Source organism: Diceros bicornis, chromosome 10 (assembly GCF_020826845.1).
Source record: "Diceros bicornis minor isolate mBicDic1 chromosome 10, mDicBic1.mat.cur, whole genome shotgun sequence".
NCBI classification, from domain to species: Eukaryota; Metazoa; Chordata; class Mammalia; order Perissodactyla; family Rhinocerotidae; genus Diceros; species Diceros bicornis.
In genome coordinates this window covers 70,729,158-70,741,540 of record NC_080749.1, presented here as the reverse complement: position 1 = coordinate 70,741,540, position 12,383 = coordinate 70,729,158, and the positions used below count along the sequence as shown (strand labels likewise).

Below are 12,383 nucleotides of genomic sequence, written 5' to 3'. Positions count from 1 at the left end.
AACTCCTTAACTGAAATGAAGATACTGTTGGAGGGATAATACAAGTTTGACATTAGATATTTATGAAACAGTTAATCTTTATTGTTAATTTTTTAACACAGATAATACAACTACAACTACTAAATCTGAAGATGGGCATTATGCAAGAACAGATTATGCAGGTACATAATATTTTCTGCTACAAAATATGAGCACTTCTATAAAAAAGTCCTGGGGAATCATTGTTTACCATTGATCCTAAGTTGAACCTTGCAAGACTTCTGACATGCACTAGACTTCTCTCCTTAGTTCAAACTTTCAATAGGCAAGAGTAAATTTCTGTTGAAGCAAATAAGACACTCTTTTTGCCAGAGTTAAAGCAATTGTCAAAAATGTCATAAGATATAATTAACTTGTTTTGACAGTACAAGTGGCACAAATGACAAAACATTTATCAAATTAATGGGCCCCAATGGAAATTAATGCAATTTTTGGCAGTATATTGTAATAAATGCAAATGTTCTTGTTTGAATTTTTATAAAAGTCAACAATAAAAAAGTTGACTAGTCTCTAAAAAAGCTAGAAAGAAAGGACAGCTATAACTAGTAATACCAGCTGTCTGTATTTAGGTGCAAAGTTAAAAAGGTATGTATAATTTATTTTAAAAAATAATAAATTCCTTCAATTTGTTTAGATACTAAAATGTAGCTTCTGATACATGCAAAATTATAAACCATTTTATGTAAAAATGCAAATCTTATTTAGCAATTATAGTATTATTTTGAGGAATATTTCTGCCTAATATAATTTTCCTTGGGTGAGAAATAATTTATGGGTATGCAAATGGGATTTTAATAGATTCTTAAATTTTATATAAATTTAGGCTAATAAATATAAAAATAAAATTATTTGGGTTGATATGTAGGGCTTTTAAAAAAAATACAAGGTTTCCATTTGGCTATTAAGCATTTCTAACTAGATTTACAGCCAATAGTCAATCAAAAAGATTTGCTTCTTGTCTTTCAAAATATGTACTACCATTGATTCTTTCTGAAATTTCATTTTCTTTAACAATATTTCTGATGTTATACACAAAATAAATCTTGATTAAATTTTAAAATAAATTAGTCTATCACATGTTTTACTTATAAACCTCAGACCTCTCAGAATTTGGGAATAATAAAAGGATTCTTTTTTTTTAATTTTACATTTTTATCTTAATGTTTTTCAACATGTAAGTAAAATGTTTCATGTGCTAGAAACCTGGAATTATCATGGACAATGATACGCAGAAATACATTAGTTCTCCCGTTGTATAGCTGTTCCCAAAGAGTCCAGGAGAGATATTAGTAGGTGTTTCTTGAAAAGAATAGTCCATGGTCAATAAGTTTGGAAAGAGCCCAGGTAAACAAATGAATTTTTTACCTAGAATTTTTCACAGCTCTTATATGCACTGTGAAATTTTTAATAGATGCACATCTTTATTTTTATTTTTTTTACTTTTTGTTGTGAAGAATTTCATATATATATACAAAACACACACAAAGGTAAGCTAGATAGTATCATCAACCCACATGTCCTCATCACTCAGCTTCAGTAACATCAGCCCATGGCTAACCTAGCCCTCTCCCCACCCGCTTCCTCTTTCCCTCCTTTCAAAATATGTGGAAATAAATCCCAGAAATTGCATCATTTCATTCATGAATACTTTAACCTGCATCTCTAAAAGGTCAATCTTTTTTTAACAAAATTACAATATCATTATCACACCTAAAACAATTGTGAATAAATCCTTATAATACATAGCTTTTATCGAACTTATTTGATGAATAACACATTTTTGGTGGCATGTTTTGCCGTACTAATGTTGCCAAGAACGCACTTTGGAATATGCTGATCCACAGGAAAATATTAAAAGTAATAAAAGATAATAATGGAAAAATCAAGTTCTGAAGCTAATAATACATATTTTATATTTTCAATGAAATCACATTTAAATTCTATATTTTTATTATAAATAATAACTATGTCTTGACAGTATTATAAGCCACTACCTGGCATATTTAATTTTACTCTAGCCTAAAATATTTTGAGATTTTATAAGGATCTCACTTCCATAGAAAGAGTAGCTTACTAACTGTGCTTAAAATACTTTTATGCCTGCTTTGCAAACTAATTCACTTGGAAAAAATCTTCAAAGTTGTGACATTCTATGACTATCTTCTCCACTGAACCATCATTGGACTCATAGGAAAATCAAACCTCTCCCTGTGAATTTTGTTCCTGAAGTAAAGAACACTTCAACTTGGTTAGAGTCAATATGCAAATATATGTGCATTCATAAAATTGTACCAATAAATATCATAATGGAGTTTACCACTCTCTCAGTGTTATTCATATTACATATAACAGTTTGTCCATTTTTAAAGAGTTTGGGGGGTTGAATTTTTATTCCAAAAACAGTCATATTTTAAACAGATAATCTCTGATGGTCAGTGTCAATGCTTTTAATTGACGTTTTCTCCTATCTTATGTCTTTATTGAACATGGGAAGGAAAGAGAATGTGTTTTTAAATGCATGTAAGTGAAACTGTTCAGACAGCCAGTGTAGTCCAAGGTCTTCTAGTTTGACAACAGATTTATCTAGTAAATTCCAAAGAAAAACTTTTAAGATAAAGTTTAAAAATCCAAGTTTGTAGAAATTCAAATTTAAGACAGGAATGAAGATAATGTCAATTGAAGTTTGCCATTCCCAATTAAACATTGATTGCATACTTTAAACTTCCTCTTAAATTTAATTTAGGTGTCTTTATCTTCGTTGATGATCTTATTAAAATACAATGTAGCCCACTCTTTAGAAATTATTTAAATAATAGTCATGTTCCTCAACATTTCCAAGCTTCCGATAGTATTTGCACTTTTCTGAATTTTGGGACACAAGCTTTGGAAAAAGTAAAAGGAACCAAATGGAGACTCAGTATGTCATTGTCCTCTTAATTTCTGTTTCAGTTGCTAAAAACTCCCCAAGGAGGAAAAACAGGAACATTGTGACTCACATTCCTAGAAGTTTGCCATGTGCTCACAGATAATTTAATGTCACAGTCACTTCCCTCCTTGGATAGATATTCACGGACTCTCCCACCAGAGGGAAGTACTGATCTCAACACACTCTCATCTTTTCCTTACGTGTCATTAATACTATAGGTTACAAACCTTTAGCAACCCCCCATTTTTTTCCTTCGAGCCTACCCGAAAGCTTTTAATACAAGAACACACATTTATGATTACAAAAATGGAAATATACTTTAAAGAAAGCCTAAATCTTAAAAAAAATATGCTGTGCCTCATTTTTAATATCATTTAAAAGAAAGAGACTCCAGCAAGGACCAGCAGAACACACTAAGGGAGGCGTGCCTCCAACAAGACTGAGGGGCAGTAGACTGAGTGTGAGCAGATTTGCACAGGGCTGTGACTTCCACAATCCTCACAGGCACATAACTGCCGTTGACACCAGGGAACCAAAGAATTTGCCTGATCTTCCCTGCCGGCGTTACTTTCTGGTTGTGTGTGGCTTGGGTCTCTTATTCTGCTCTCTCTCCTTTAATGAGACCGAAGGCATTAGTGAGTCCAGAATCAAGAGCTTCAGATCTTTGTGTCAAGGCAGAGTGACAGGATCCCTATCTGATAAGCCAACCAGGCCATTTAATACTATTCTCCCTGCATCAGTCTAAGACAGGCTTAGATTTAGGTCTTTCTCTTCACTCACAGAAAGGTTCAGAGAACACAATTTTGTAAAACCACAAAGCTAGGGCTTTCAGGGATTTCCATTGTTTTAAAATACTAATATTAAATTTTCCTTCTGGAAGTTTTTAAATAGCACATGTTTTACACTTTGAAATTTGCAACCTTTTCTTTAAAAAAATATATGTTCCCCTCATGTCTTGTAATGAAAAAAAATTGAAGTTCAACTATTTTGTTTTTATTCATCTGGTATGTGCGTTTTCTGATTGTGTTGCTTTTCTGTCTGAAAGTCTAGTCATGCTTCAGAAAAAGTGGCTACATATTTTTCCAGTAAAAATGTACTTAATTTTATAAATTGATAGACATAAAAAAAAACCCGCGAAGTTAAACTATTTTGTCTTTTATCATCTAGAAAATAAAATGTATTTTCTTTTATGACATTCTGTATCAATTTCCAAAAGAATTTGTGGGGGTTTATAATTAAAATATATTCAGTGAGAGTGTTTAAAGAGAAATTGAAAACGTAAAAGCAGAACTGTTGAGGAAAATAAATATATCACCGATGTAGACTATTACAGTTACTGCATTTAGCCCTAAGCTTCCTTGCAACCAATGTAAAAGGAGAAATTATGATTGAATCAATTCATCCAACAAATATTTTCAGAGTCCCTGCTATATGCACTCCACTGTCTTGGGCTTCACAAAGGTGAACATATCAACCTAGGTCTCTGCTAAGTGGAACTTAGGTTTTCATTGTCTGATAAAAATAAATAATCAGTTCAGAGAACAAAGACAAAGTTTCTCTAGTGCTAAATTCTAATGGAAATATTTAGCATAGATCTTTTTATAAGGCATAGAATGGGTAATATCTTCAACAGTAATTTTTATCAAGTATGCCAAGAGGCTCTTCATATGGCTGGGGATTTTTTTTTTTTTTTTTTTTGGTGAGGAAGATTCGCTCTGAGCTAACACATCTGCTGCCAATCTTCCTCTTTTTTTCCTTGAGGAAGATTAGCCATGAGCTAACATCTGTGCCAGTCTTCCTCTATTTTGTATGTGGGTCACCACCACATCATGGCTTGATGAGTCGTGTAGGTCCACGGCCAGGATCCAAACCCAGGCCACCAAACTGGAGCATGCTGGACTTAACCACTACACCACGGGCAGCCCCTGGCTGGGAATTTTTTAAGCCAATTTTTGATAGCATTCTAGAGCATAGCATTAAGATATGTATAACTCAATGATAGTGTTTCTATGGCAGACTAAAGTATGAGTTAAATTTATATATATTTCCAAATTAGAAAAAATCAGTAAATAACTCAGAATATGGGGGGAAATGACTGTGAGGGAGAGCATGTTCAGCTTATCTTCCTCCTGTATCTACAGGTTCAACAGGAACTAAATAAGAGAACAGTCAGAAAGCCTGAATAAAGTTAAAGAATATGTTAGATTATAGTATGTATATGGGGGAAAGAAATCGCCTGTTTTTATTAGCTGATAACGAGAAAAGTAAGCCCTGGGTCACCTGCGTTCTCGGGAGGGAGCCAGGGTCTCCCCAGCTCTGAATCTAGGTACAGACATGCATGGATTCCATGGGTCTCCTTGTTACACATTACACTGGGGCTATTCACCATTTCTTGTAACATTTAGGGAGGATTAATTTTTAGGAAGTATTCTCTTTAGAAACCTCTTTCTTATCTTCAAGCAATAATTTAGAAATTAAGCTCAGGTCTGAAATATGAAAGAAAGAAACCAGAAATACACATTTAAACCAAATTCTGCCCGTCCTGTTGTTATTCCATCAACCCATTTTTCCACACTAAGAGGAAACTGACATCTTGAAAGGGTATCTAGATAGCCTAAGTGAATTGTCATAATAACTTGTTCTCTGTAGAAGCCATTGCAATTTACATTGCTTTTCACACGTATTGTCTCCTTCGGTCTTGACAACAGAAATGTGAGGGAGATATTATACGCATTTGACAGGTGAGAAATGGAGGTTCAAGGAGATTAAGTAAAAAGACTACATGATAGAGCTAGGCTTCAAACGGTTATTGCTAATTCCAGAATCCAGCAAAGTGTGAATGGAGAGGGATCAAGGAAGAGGTGTCACTACCTAACATTCTTAGATGCTTTGGGACTCACTCTGCACCTTAAAGGTTAACCCCTTGGGAGTTCCAGAGGCAAAAATGTTTCACCATGATGTCTACATTGCTGTGAGATGCTCCAAAGAGTTACTTTTCTCTTTGAACTTATGCCTGTATCTTATAAGCATCCTATAAGCGCTATATTGTTTGGTTTTAAAATTCTCCTGTTCTGTTTCCTATTTCCCTACATAGACAAGAGAAGCCAAAGGGAACAGTGTTTGCTACCAAGTAATCCTATATTAATATAAAATGTGTGTGTGATATTTTGTGGTTTTACAAAGATCCATTCATATTACCTTATTTGCTCTAATGTCAGTCCAATAAAACGGTATTACAAATACCAGGGGAAATAAAATTGAGGCTCAAAGAAGCTAAGTGGTTGACCTGGAACTAGACACAGTATTTTAACATGTTGGCCACCCACCCATGCAAATAGGGCACTGGCTTGATTTATTTACTATTTGCCTTGATTATTCTTCCACTCTACATATATAGACATGAATACCAAGTGGTTTCATATCATATTTATAACATGAATTATTCAGTCATGTGGCAAAAATCTGCATTTAAAATGGAAGCTTTTTCCATTTGCTCATGAACACAAGGAGCACTTCACTGGAAAGCATGTTACGTCTAGGCCAATAATTTGATCTGTAGGAAATAAATAAATAGCAGCAAATGCAGGCAGCAGCTTGTAGCACAAATATTGGTATCAACAGTGAAATAAATAAAAATGTTTGCCCAGGCTATTACAGTGCCACTCGACTAGCCTAGAATATTTAAGCTCAGGAAATGAATTAAGATGTCAAGATTTTCTCAAGGTTTCTGAGGGAAAGTGTCTCAATTCAAGTATTTTCCCCTCTGGGATCTACATTAGAGTGCTGCAAAATTCATAAAGCTTTCTGTGAACTCTAACTCACAATTTTTCCTGCTCTCTTGAACTTCTGTGCTTTCATTGTTTTCCCCATAAAATCATGTAGCCAGTCATCTGTAATATTATGTTATGTTCATGGTTATAGATAAATACGGAAATAGTCTTTGCAATACAGATGAAGGTTTTCTACTGAAGAGTTGCCTTGGGCCCTGGTAGACAGTCTGGAAAACTTTGTGTTTATGCCCCAGTTCATAAATGCATCCTGCATCATTTATGGGCACTTTTTCCTACTTTCTTGAAATGCTTCTTTCTGAAACAAATTGTTCGCTTTCAGGTGTTACTTCTCTGCTTTTCTCTTCCATAAGGGTGTGGCAACCAGTTAGTAGTTAAAGCCACAAAATCAGACAAGGCTGAGTTTAAACACTGGCTGTGCTGTTATTATTTAACTGTAAGCCAATTAGTTAACCTTTCTGAGCCTCAGTTTCTTCATCTGATCAATGGTGATAATAAACCTACTTCCATAGGGTTGAAGTTTAAATTAAAAGACATTATGTAAGGCATTAGCAGCAACTGGTAAGCTAGCTGTTATTGTTTTCCTTTTGGTCCTACAATTGAAAATGTATTTTTATGGGAAATATAACACATTGTATGGGATATAGTCTGTTCATATGATATGTATTCAGAGTTTTTATACATATATTGTCCTTTATGAACTCATCCAATTACAAGAGGTTTATTTTTTTTCCTGCTCAAGTCATATAACAACTTGTTGCAAGAGACTTTGGTCGACTTTTTAACTCATCTATAAAGAAATATTTATTGAGCACCTAACATTTATAAGTCTTCAGCACATTGACATGTCTAAATTTTCACACGGCCAATTTTTCAGTTTTCCACCAGGCAACGTAATTTTATGTATGGTATATTTTGATGACTTTAAAAGAATATGATCATCAGATTATTACAACATGAGATTCAAATAGAAATTTAGTAAGAGGACATAATATTTGACAGAACTGCAGGATCATGATATCACTTAAATTTCTTTTCTATTTGACCTTAAAAATTAGTCATTTATACCCCAGAGTATATGTTTGAAGGACCTACACATTCATTATTCAAAAGAAACTTGTGTAATGGGTGACCATCGTGATGGGGAGGTGTCAAGCAAAGATAACAGGAATGTGGCATATAAGAATTTATTTGTTTCTGCAAAACATTATTTTCACTCAGAAAAGTTCATGTTCACACATCATCAATCACCACACACACATACACACACACATCCCTTAAAGAGGCAGAGCATCACGGTCAGAATAGATGTTTTCAACAAAAACTGATCACCAAGGAAAGGCAAGTCTCCTTAGGAAAGTAGGCAAAGAGGAAAAGTTGTCTGAGCTCAAACATCTAGATGTCACTAGTGAAACTGACATAATTCTCCCCCTTAATTTACCATTTTACCTCAAGTATGTTATTTCCACTCCTAGGAAAAATAATATAAGTGTGAGTAGAATGTGTGAAGCTGAGCGAAGAGTAGGATACATCCAAATGCTCTGTATAATGTCAGGAAACATTGTTTTCCATAAAACTAAGAAATAGAATTCAAGCAGTTTCAAAAAAGCAAACTCTCCAGAGCACTTTGATTTGCTGCTTTTGTTAATGAGTCCGACATGCCCCAAATATATGAGCCCACATTACCAAACACATTAAAAATTCAGTTCTCACATCTTGACGATTTGAGACTGTGTACAAACATAATCAACTAAAAATATTTTTAAATATCTGTGAAACTAAAATCTCTCAGAGAAATTGCATTTCTAAACACTTGTTTTGTGGGTCATAGCTTCTTCCCTCTAGTTGTTCCTTTGGAAAACGCTTAGATTTTAGTTTGAACTCAAACGTAATCAAGAGAAATCTAACTTGTGAGCCAAATTCCAGGCATAACAGTGTATGGAAATGAGTGATAAGGCTTGAGGGAAGGGGTGGTCCAATGACCTGAAAATAGCAATGAGGACCAAGGAGGATAGCATCCCACCCCCACTCCTGAGAACTGAGATGCAGAGGAAGCAGGTAGAGAATAGGGCCATCTTGTAAGAAGGCTGAAGAAGGGATGTGGTACTCTGAGGAAAAGCTAGTGCTTCAGTATGCAAGAAGAGAGATGAGAATTTCAGTGAAGCATCTGAGGATAGAGGGGAATTTGCCAATTATGGAGCACAGTTCTCGGTGAGCTTTGGGAAGCAGTTGGAAGATGGAAGCAGAGAGGTAAGTTTAGTCAGAGGCAGAGAGGCAACAAGGGCATATCATGAATATGATGATTCGGTGAAGATGGATAACTGGGATAGAAGAGGGCAAGAGTTGGATATGGGCTAAATTCATGATAAAAGCTTTTGGACCTGTAGACTCAGAAATCTAAATTTTCAACACACTAAGAGTAAGCTGTTTTTCTCAGCAGTGAACTCAAATTAACCAAATTTAATGTCTGTGTATTGGTTTGCAATGAGAAAGAGTTACCTAGAGGGCGTGGGTCCACTGACCACTGCGTTCTCTTCTTACAGCTGAATTCTCTGAGAAGCCCAATTACAGTGGGGTCACTTAGTGATCCTGAATAGAGCATATGTTCTTTAGATGTTTAGAGCATCAAGCTAAGACAGCCTGCTGCAACTGTCCATACAATAGGGATGCTCTTGCCCTCAAATGAGCACAGATAATAAGTGCCTTTGGCCAGAACCTCCTCTCCCATGGTCAGAGCTCGTACTAACACTGTTGGCCTGTGTGACTGTCCTTTGCTGAGTGCATTTCTGCATAGTTCTTGTCCAATCTACCTATTTTCCTAAATATAGTAAATTCAGTCAAGGTAAAGTGGAGGCCTGCTCTGCAGAAGCCATTTCATGACTTTAAGGCTGTCTAGTGCTCTGGAAAGAACAGGGCAATCCTGCTCTGCTTACTTCTGAGTCCCTCTGGGATCTCCCTCAATAGCCCCCAAGAAATGACAACATCAGTACAGAATATCCATATTAACCATATTGGATTGATAGGTCCTTCCGCATTGTGAAAAATGCAAAAGTTTCTACACAAAATTAAGTTTGAAAGCCATTGTGTATGTGTGTGTGTGTGTGTATGTGTGTGAGAGAGAGAAAGATTCACCCTGAGCTAACATCTGCCACCAATCCTACTCTTTTTTTTTTCCACTTGAGGAAAATTAGCCCTGAGCTAACATCTGTGCCAGTCTTCCTCTATTTTGTATGTGGGTTTCCACCTCAGCATGACTGACAAATGGCATAGGTCCACATCCGAGAACTGAACCTGCAAACTCGGGCCACTGAAGTGGAACAAACTTAATCACGGGGTGGCCCCTGAAAGCCATTTTTTAACATATAATCCAAAGAAGTTTGACCAATAACAAAGAAAAATGAATAAACATTAGAAAGCAAGTTTAATATCTTTGGTACGCTCTAAGATAATTCTTAGCATTTATGCTAATAAATGTCCTTTATGGTAACATTGTTAATGTTTAATTTCATAAAACATAAACAGCATGAGTTTATTAATTATCCCACATAGAATGAGATGGAGGGTTCTGCAGAGTGTGGGAATATATTATCAATATTTGATTATGTTACATAATATTTCTGTAAAATATATTCCAGGCCAGTAAAAAATATCTACTGCTTTTAATCTTTCTTTCCCATTTTCTAAGATTCAAATGTGTGTGTCATACATCAGAAGACCCCCACCCAAGAGTATTTCATCAAAAATTTCATTTAATAGTGGAAATAAATATCTGTTTAACCAAAAAAACTTTTTAAATTAATTTTTAAAAAACCATTCAGAAAATGAAGGCTAGAAACGAGCTCCATGTGTCCTCCAGAAAGGAAGTTTTCCAGAAGGATCGTGTTACTAGTCTGCAGAGTTTAAACCAGCAAGCAATTAGTGTTTTGTCAGGCAGTACACATTCAAATTCGCTTTTTCAGATTGACTGTTCATATACTGTCACAATTATTCTACAAATCTTGCACCACTGGGTTTTTTCCTATTTATTTTTCTGTTATTTAAAGATCCCCAGGGAAGTTGAAGGTTTTAGTTGTTTGAAATAATCTCGGAGCAAATCTCACTCCTGTCCCCACACCCCTAGCTACTCACCCTTCCCCACAGTTAGCACGTATGCCTTTGTTTCTGATTTTTAATGGAATGTAGCTATGAAAGCATGAGGAAGAACCAACAGACAGGCCAGGGAAACTTATCTAAAGGTAGTTTTAATAAAGTATCCGTGTTGTCTTCTATATGTAGAACAATTAATAGTAAGGATAACACCACGTCAACAATGATAGGAAACCATTAACTCGTACTTATCTAAGTAGATTATCAGGACTATATTTTAACATTCAAGCTGGCTGCTTTCTGCAGTTTAGCATGCTCCTTAGCTGTTCACCTTAGCCGTGAATTGGTATGTGCTTAGGGAACACAGTTTATCGTAATGTTATCCTAAGAAAACCTTTGTCATCTTCGTTATAATCATCATCATCATCATCATATCAGGAAAATAATACCACAGGAATAAGATCACTTAGTTCATTCCAAAGTCAACTAGAAATTTTATGTGTGTTATCTATTGTTTTGGATTCTCTACAAGGCTATTCTCCAACGATATGGGTCATCATATTTATTTGTTAATTTCATTTGCATTTCAGAGCAAATGACTTACGGATAGCATTTTGTAAGAGAAAGAGCCTGGGATACGAATGCAGAAACTTTTGACTCAGCCTCATCTCTATTCTGCACTAACTCATTGAAACTTAACATAGGTATTTAGCCTCTCAGAACCTAAGTTTTCTCATCAGTAAAATTTGAAAATAAGATTAGGTTATAATGATGTCTTTCTGGATTTAGTATTCTATAACCAAGTATGTAACTTTAGTTCAGAAATCATGAACTTGAGAGAAAGTTGTTGACATTCCCTTATGGCAACGGTTCTCAACTGGGGTGACATTTGGCAATGTCTAGAGATATTTTTGATTGTCTGGGGGAGAGGGGGTGCTACTTGCAGGTAGTGGGTGGAGGCCAGAGACGCTGCTAAACATCCTACAATGCTCAGGACAGGTCCCCACAACAAAAATTATTCAGCTAAAATGCCAATAGTGCCAAGGTTTGGAAATCCTGCTTTATGGTGTTAGAAATTATGGGAAAGTACATATTATGTGGGTTCTAGAAATTAGGTGGCACTATGAACTCCAGAGCTGGGCTCCCTAATCATTTCTCAATTCTCCTGGGCCCCAGAAGGAGATACAATCCCAGATGGAGGATCATTGGCTTAGTCAAGTTTCTTTTCATCTCACTGCTTCAAACACATGCTCTATTTTTTTAAAATGATGGTTATCCCATAAACAGAAATATCCTTTAAGGTTTCACAAATAAGAGGGAATATCTGTTTCTGAAAAGGCTTATCAGAATTATAAAAATTAATCTAGCTAAAATGGAAGTTATACTCTTAGTTATCATAAGTTGAGGAAAAGTCTCATAGTGATAATTGGGTCTCATCTTATTCAGTATTCCTAACTAGTATTCTAATAACCTGGGTCCCTGCTTTGCTTCTGTTCAAAGCTGTGTCATCTTTTTATTCATATTAGCCACTCCTTACACATTTT

The 12,383-nt window shown here is 35.3% G+C and overlaps 1 protein-coding gene across 1 annotated transcript in view; it reads left to right on the top strand.

The window, feature by feature from the left end:
• The window catches only part of TMEFF2 (transmembrane protein with EGF like and two follistatin like domains 2), a 232,419-nt gene that overhangs the window by 184,139 nt on the left and 35,897 nt on the right, over nucleotides 1-12,383 (top strand). The window contains exon 7 of the mRNA XM_058549461.1: nucleotides 102-161. Within this exon, the coding sequence (XP_058405444.1) occupies nucleotides 102-161 (60 nt within the window). The remainder of the gene's footprint in view (nucleotides 1-101; nucleotides 162-12,383) is intronic.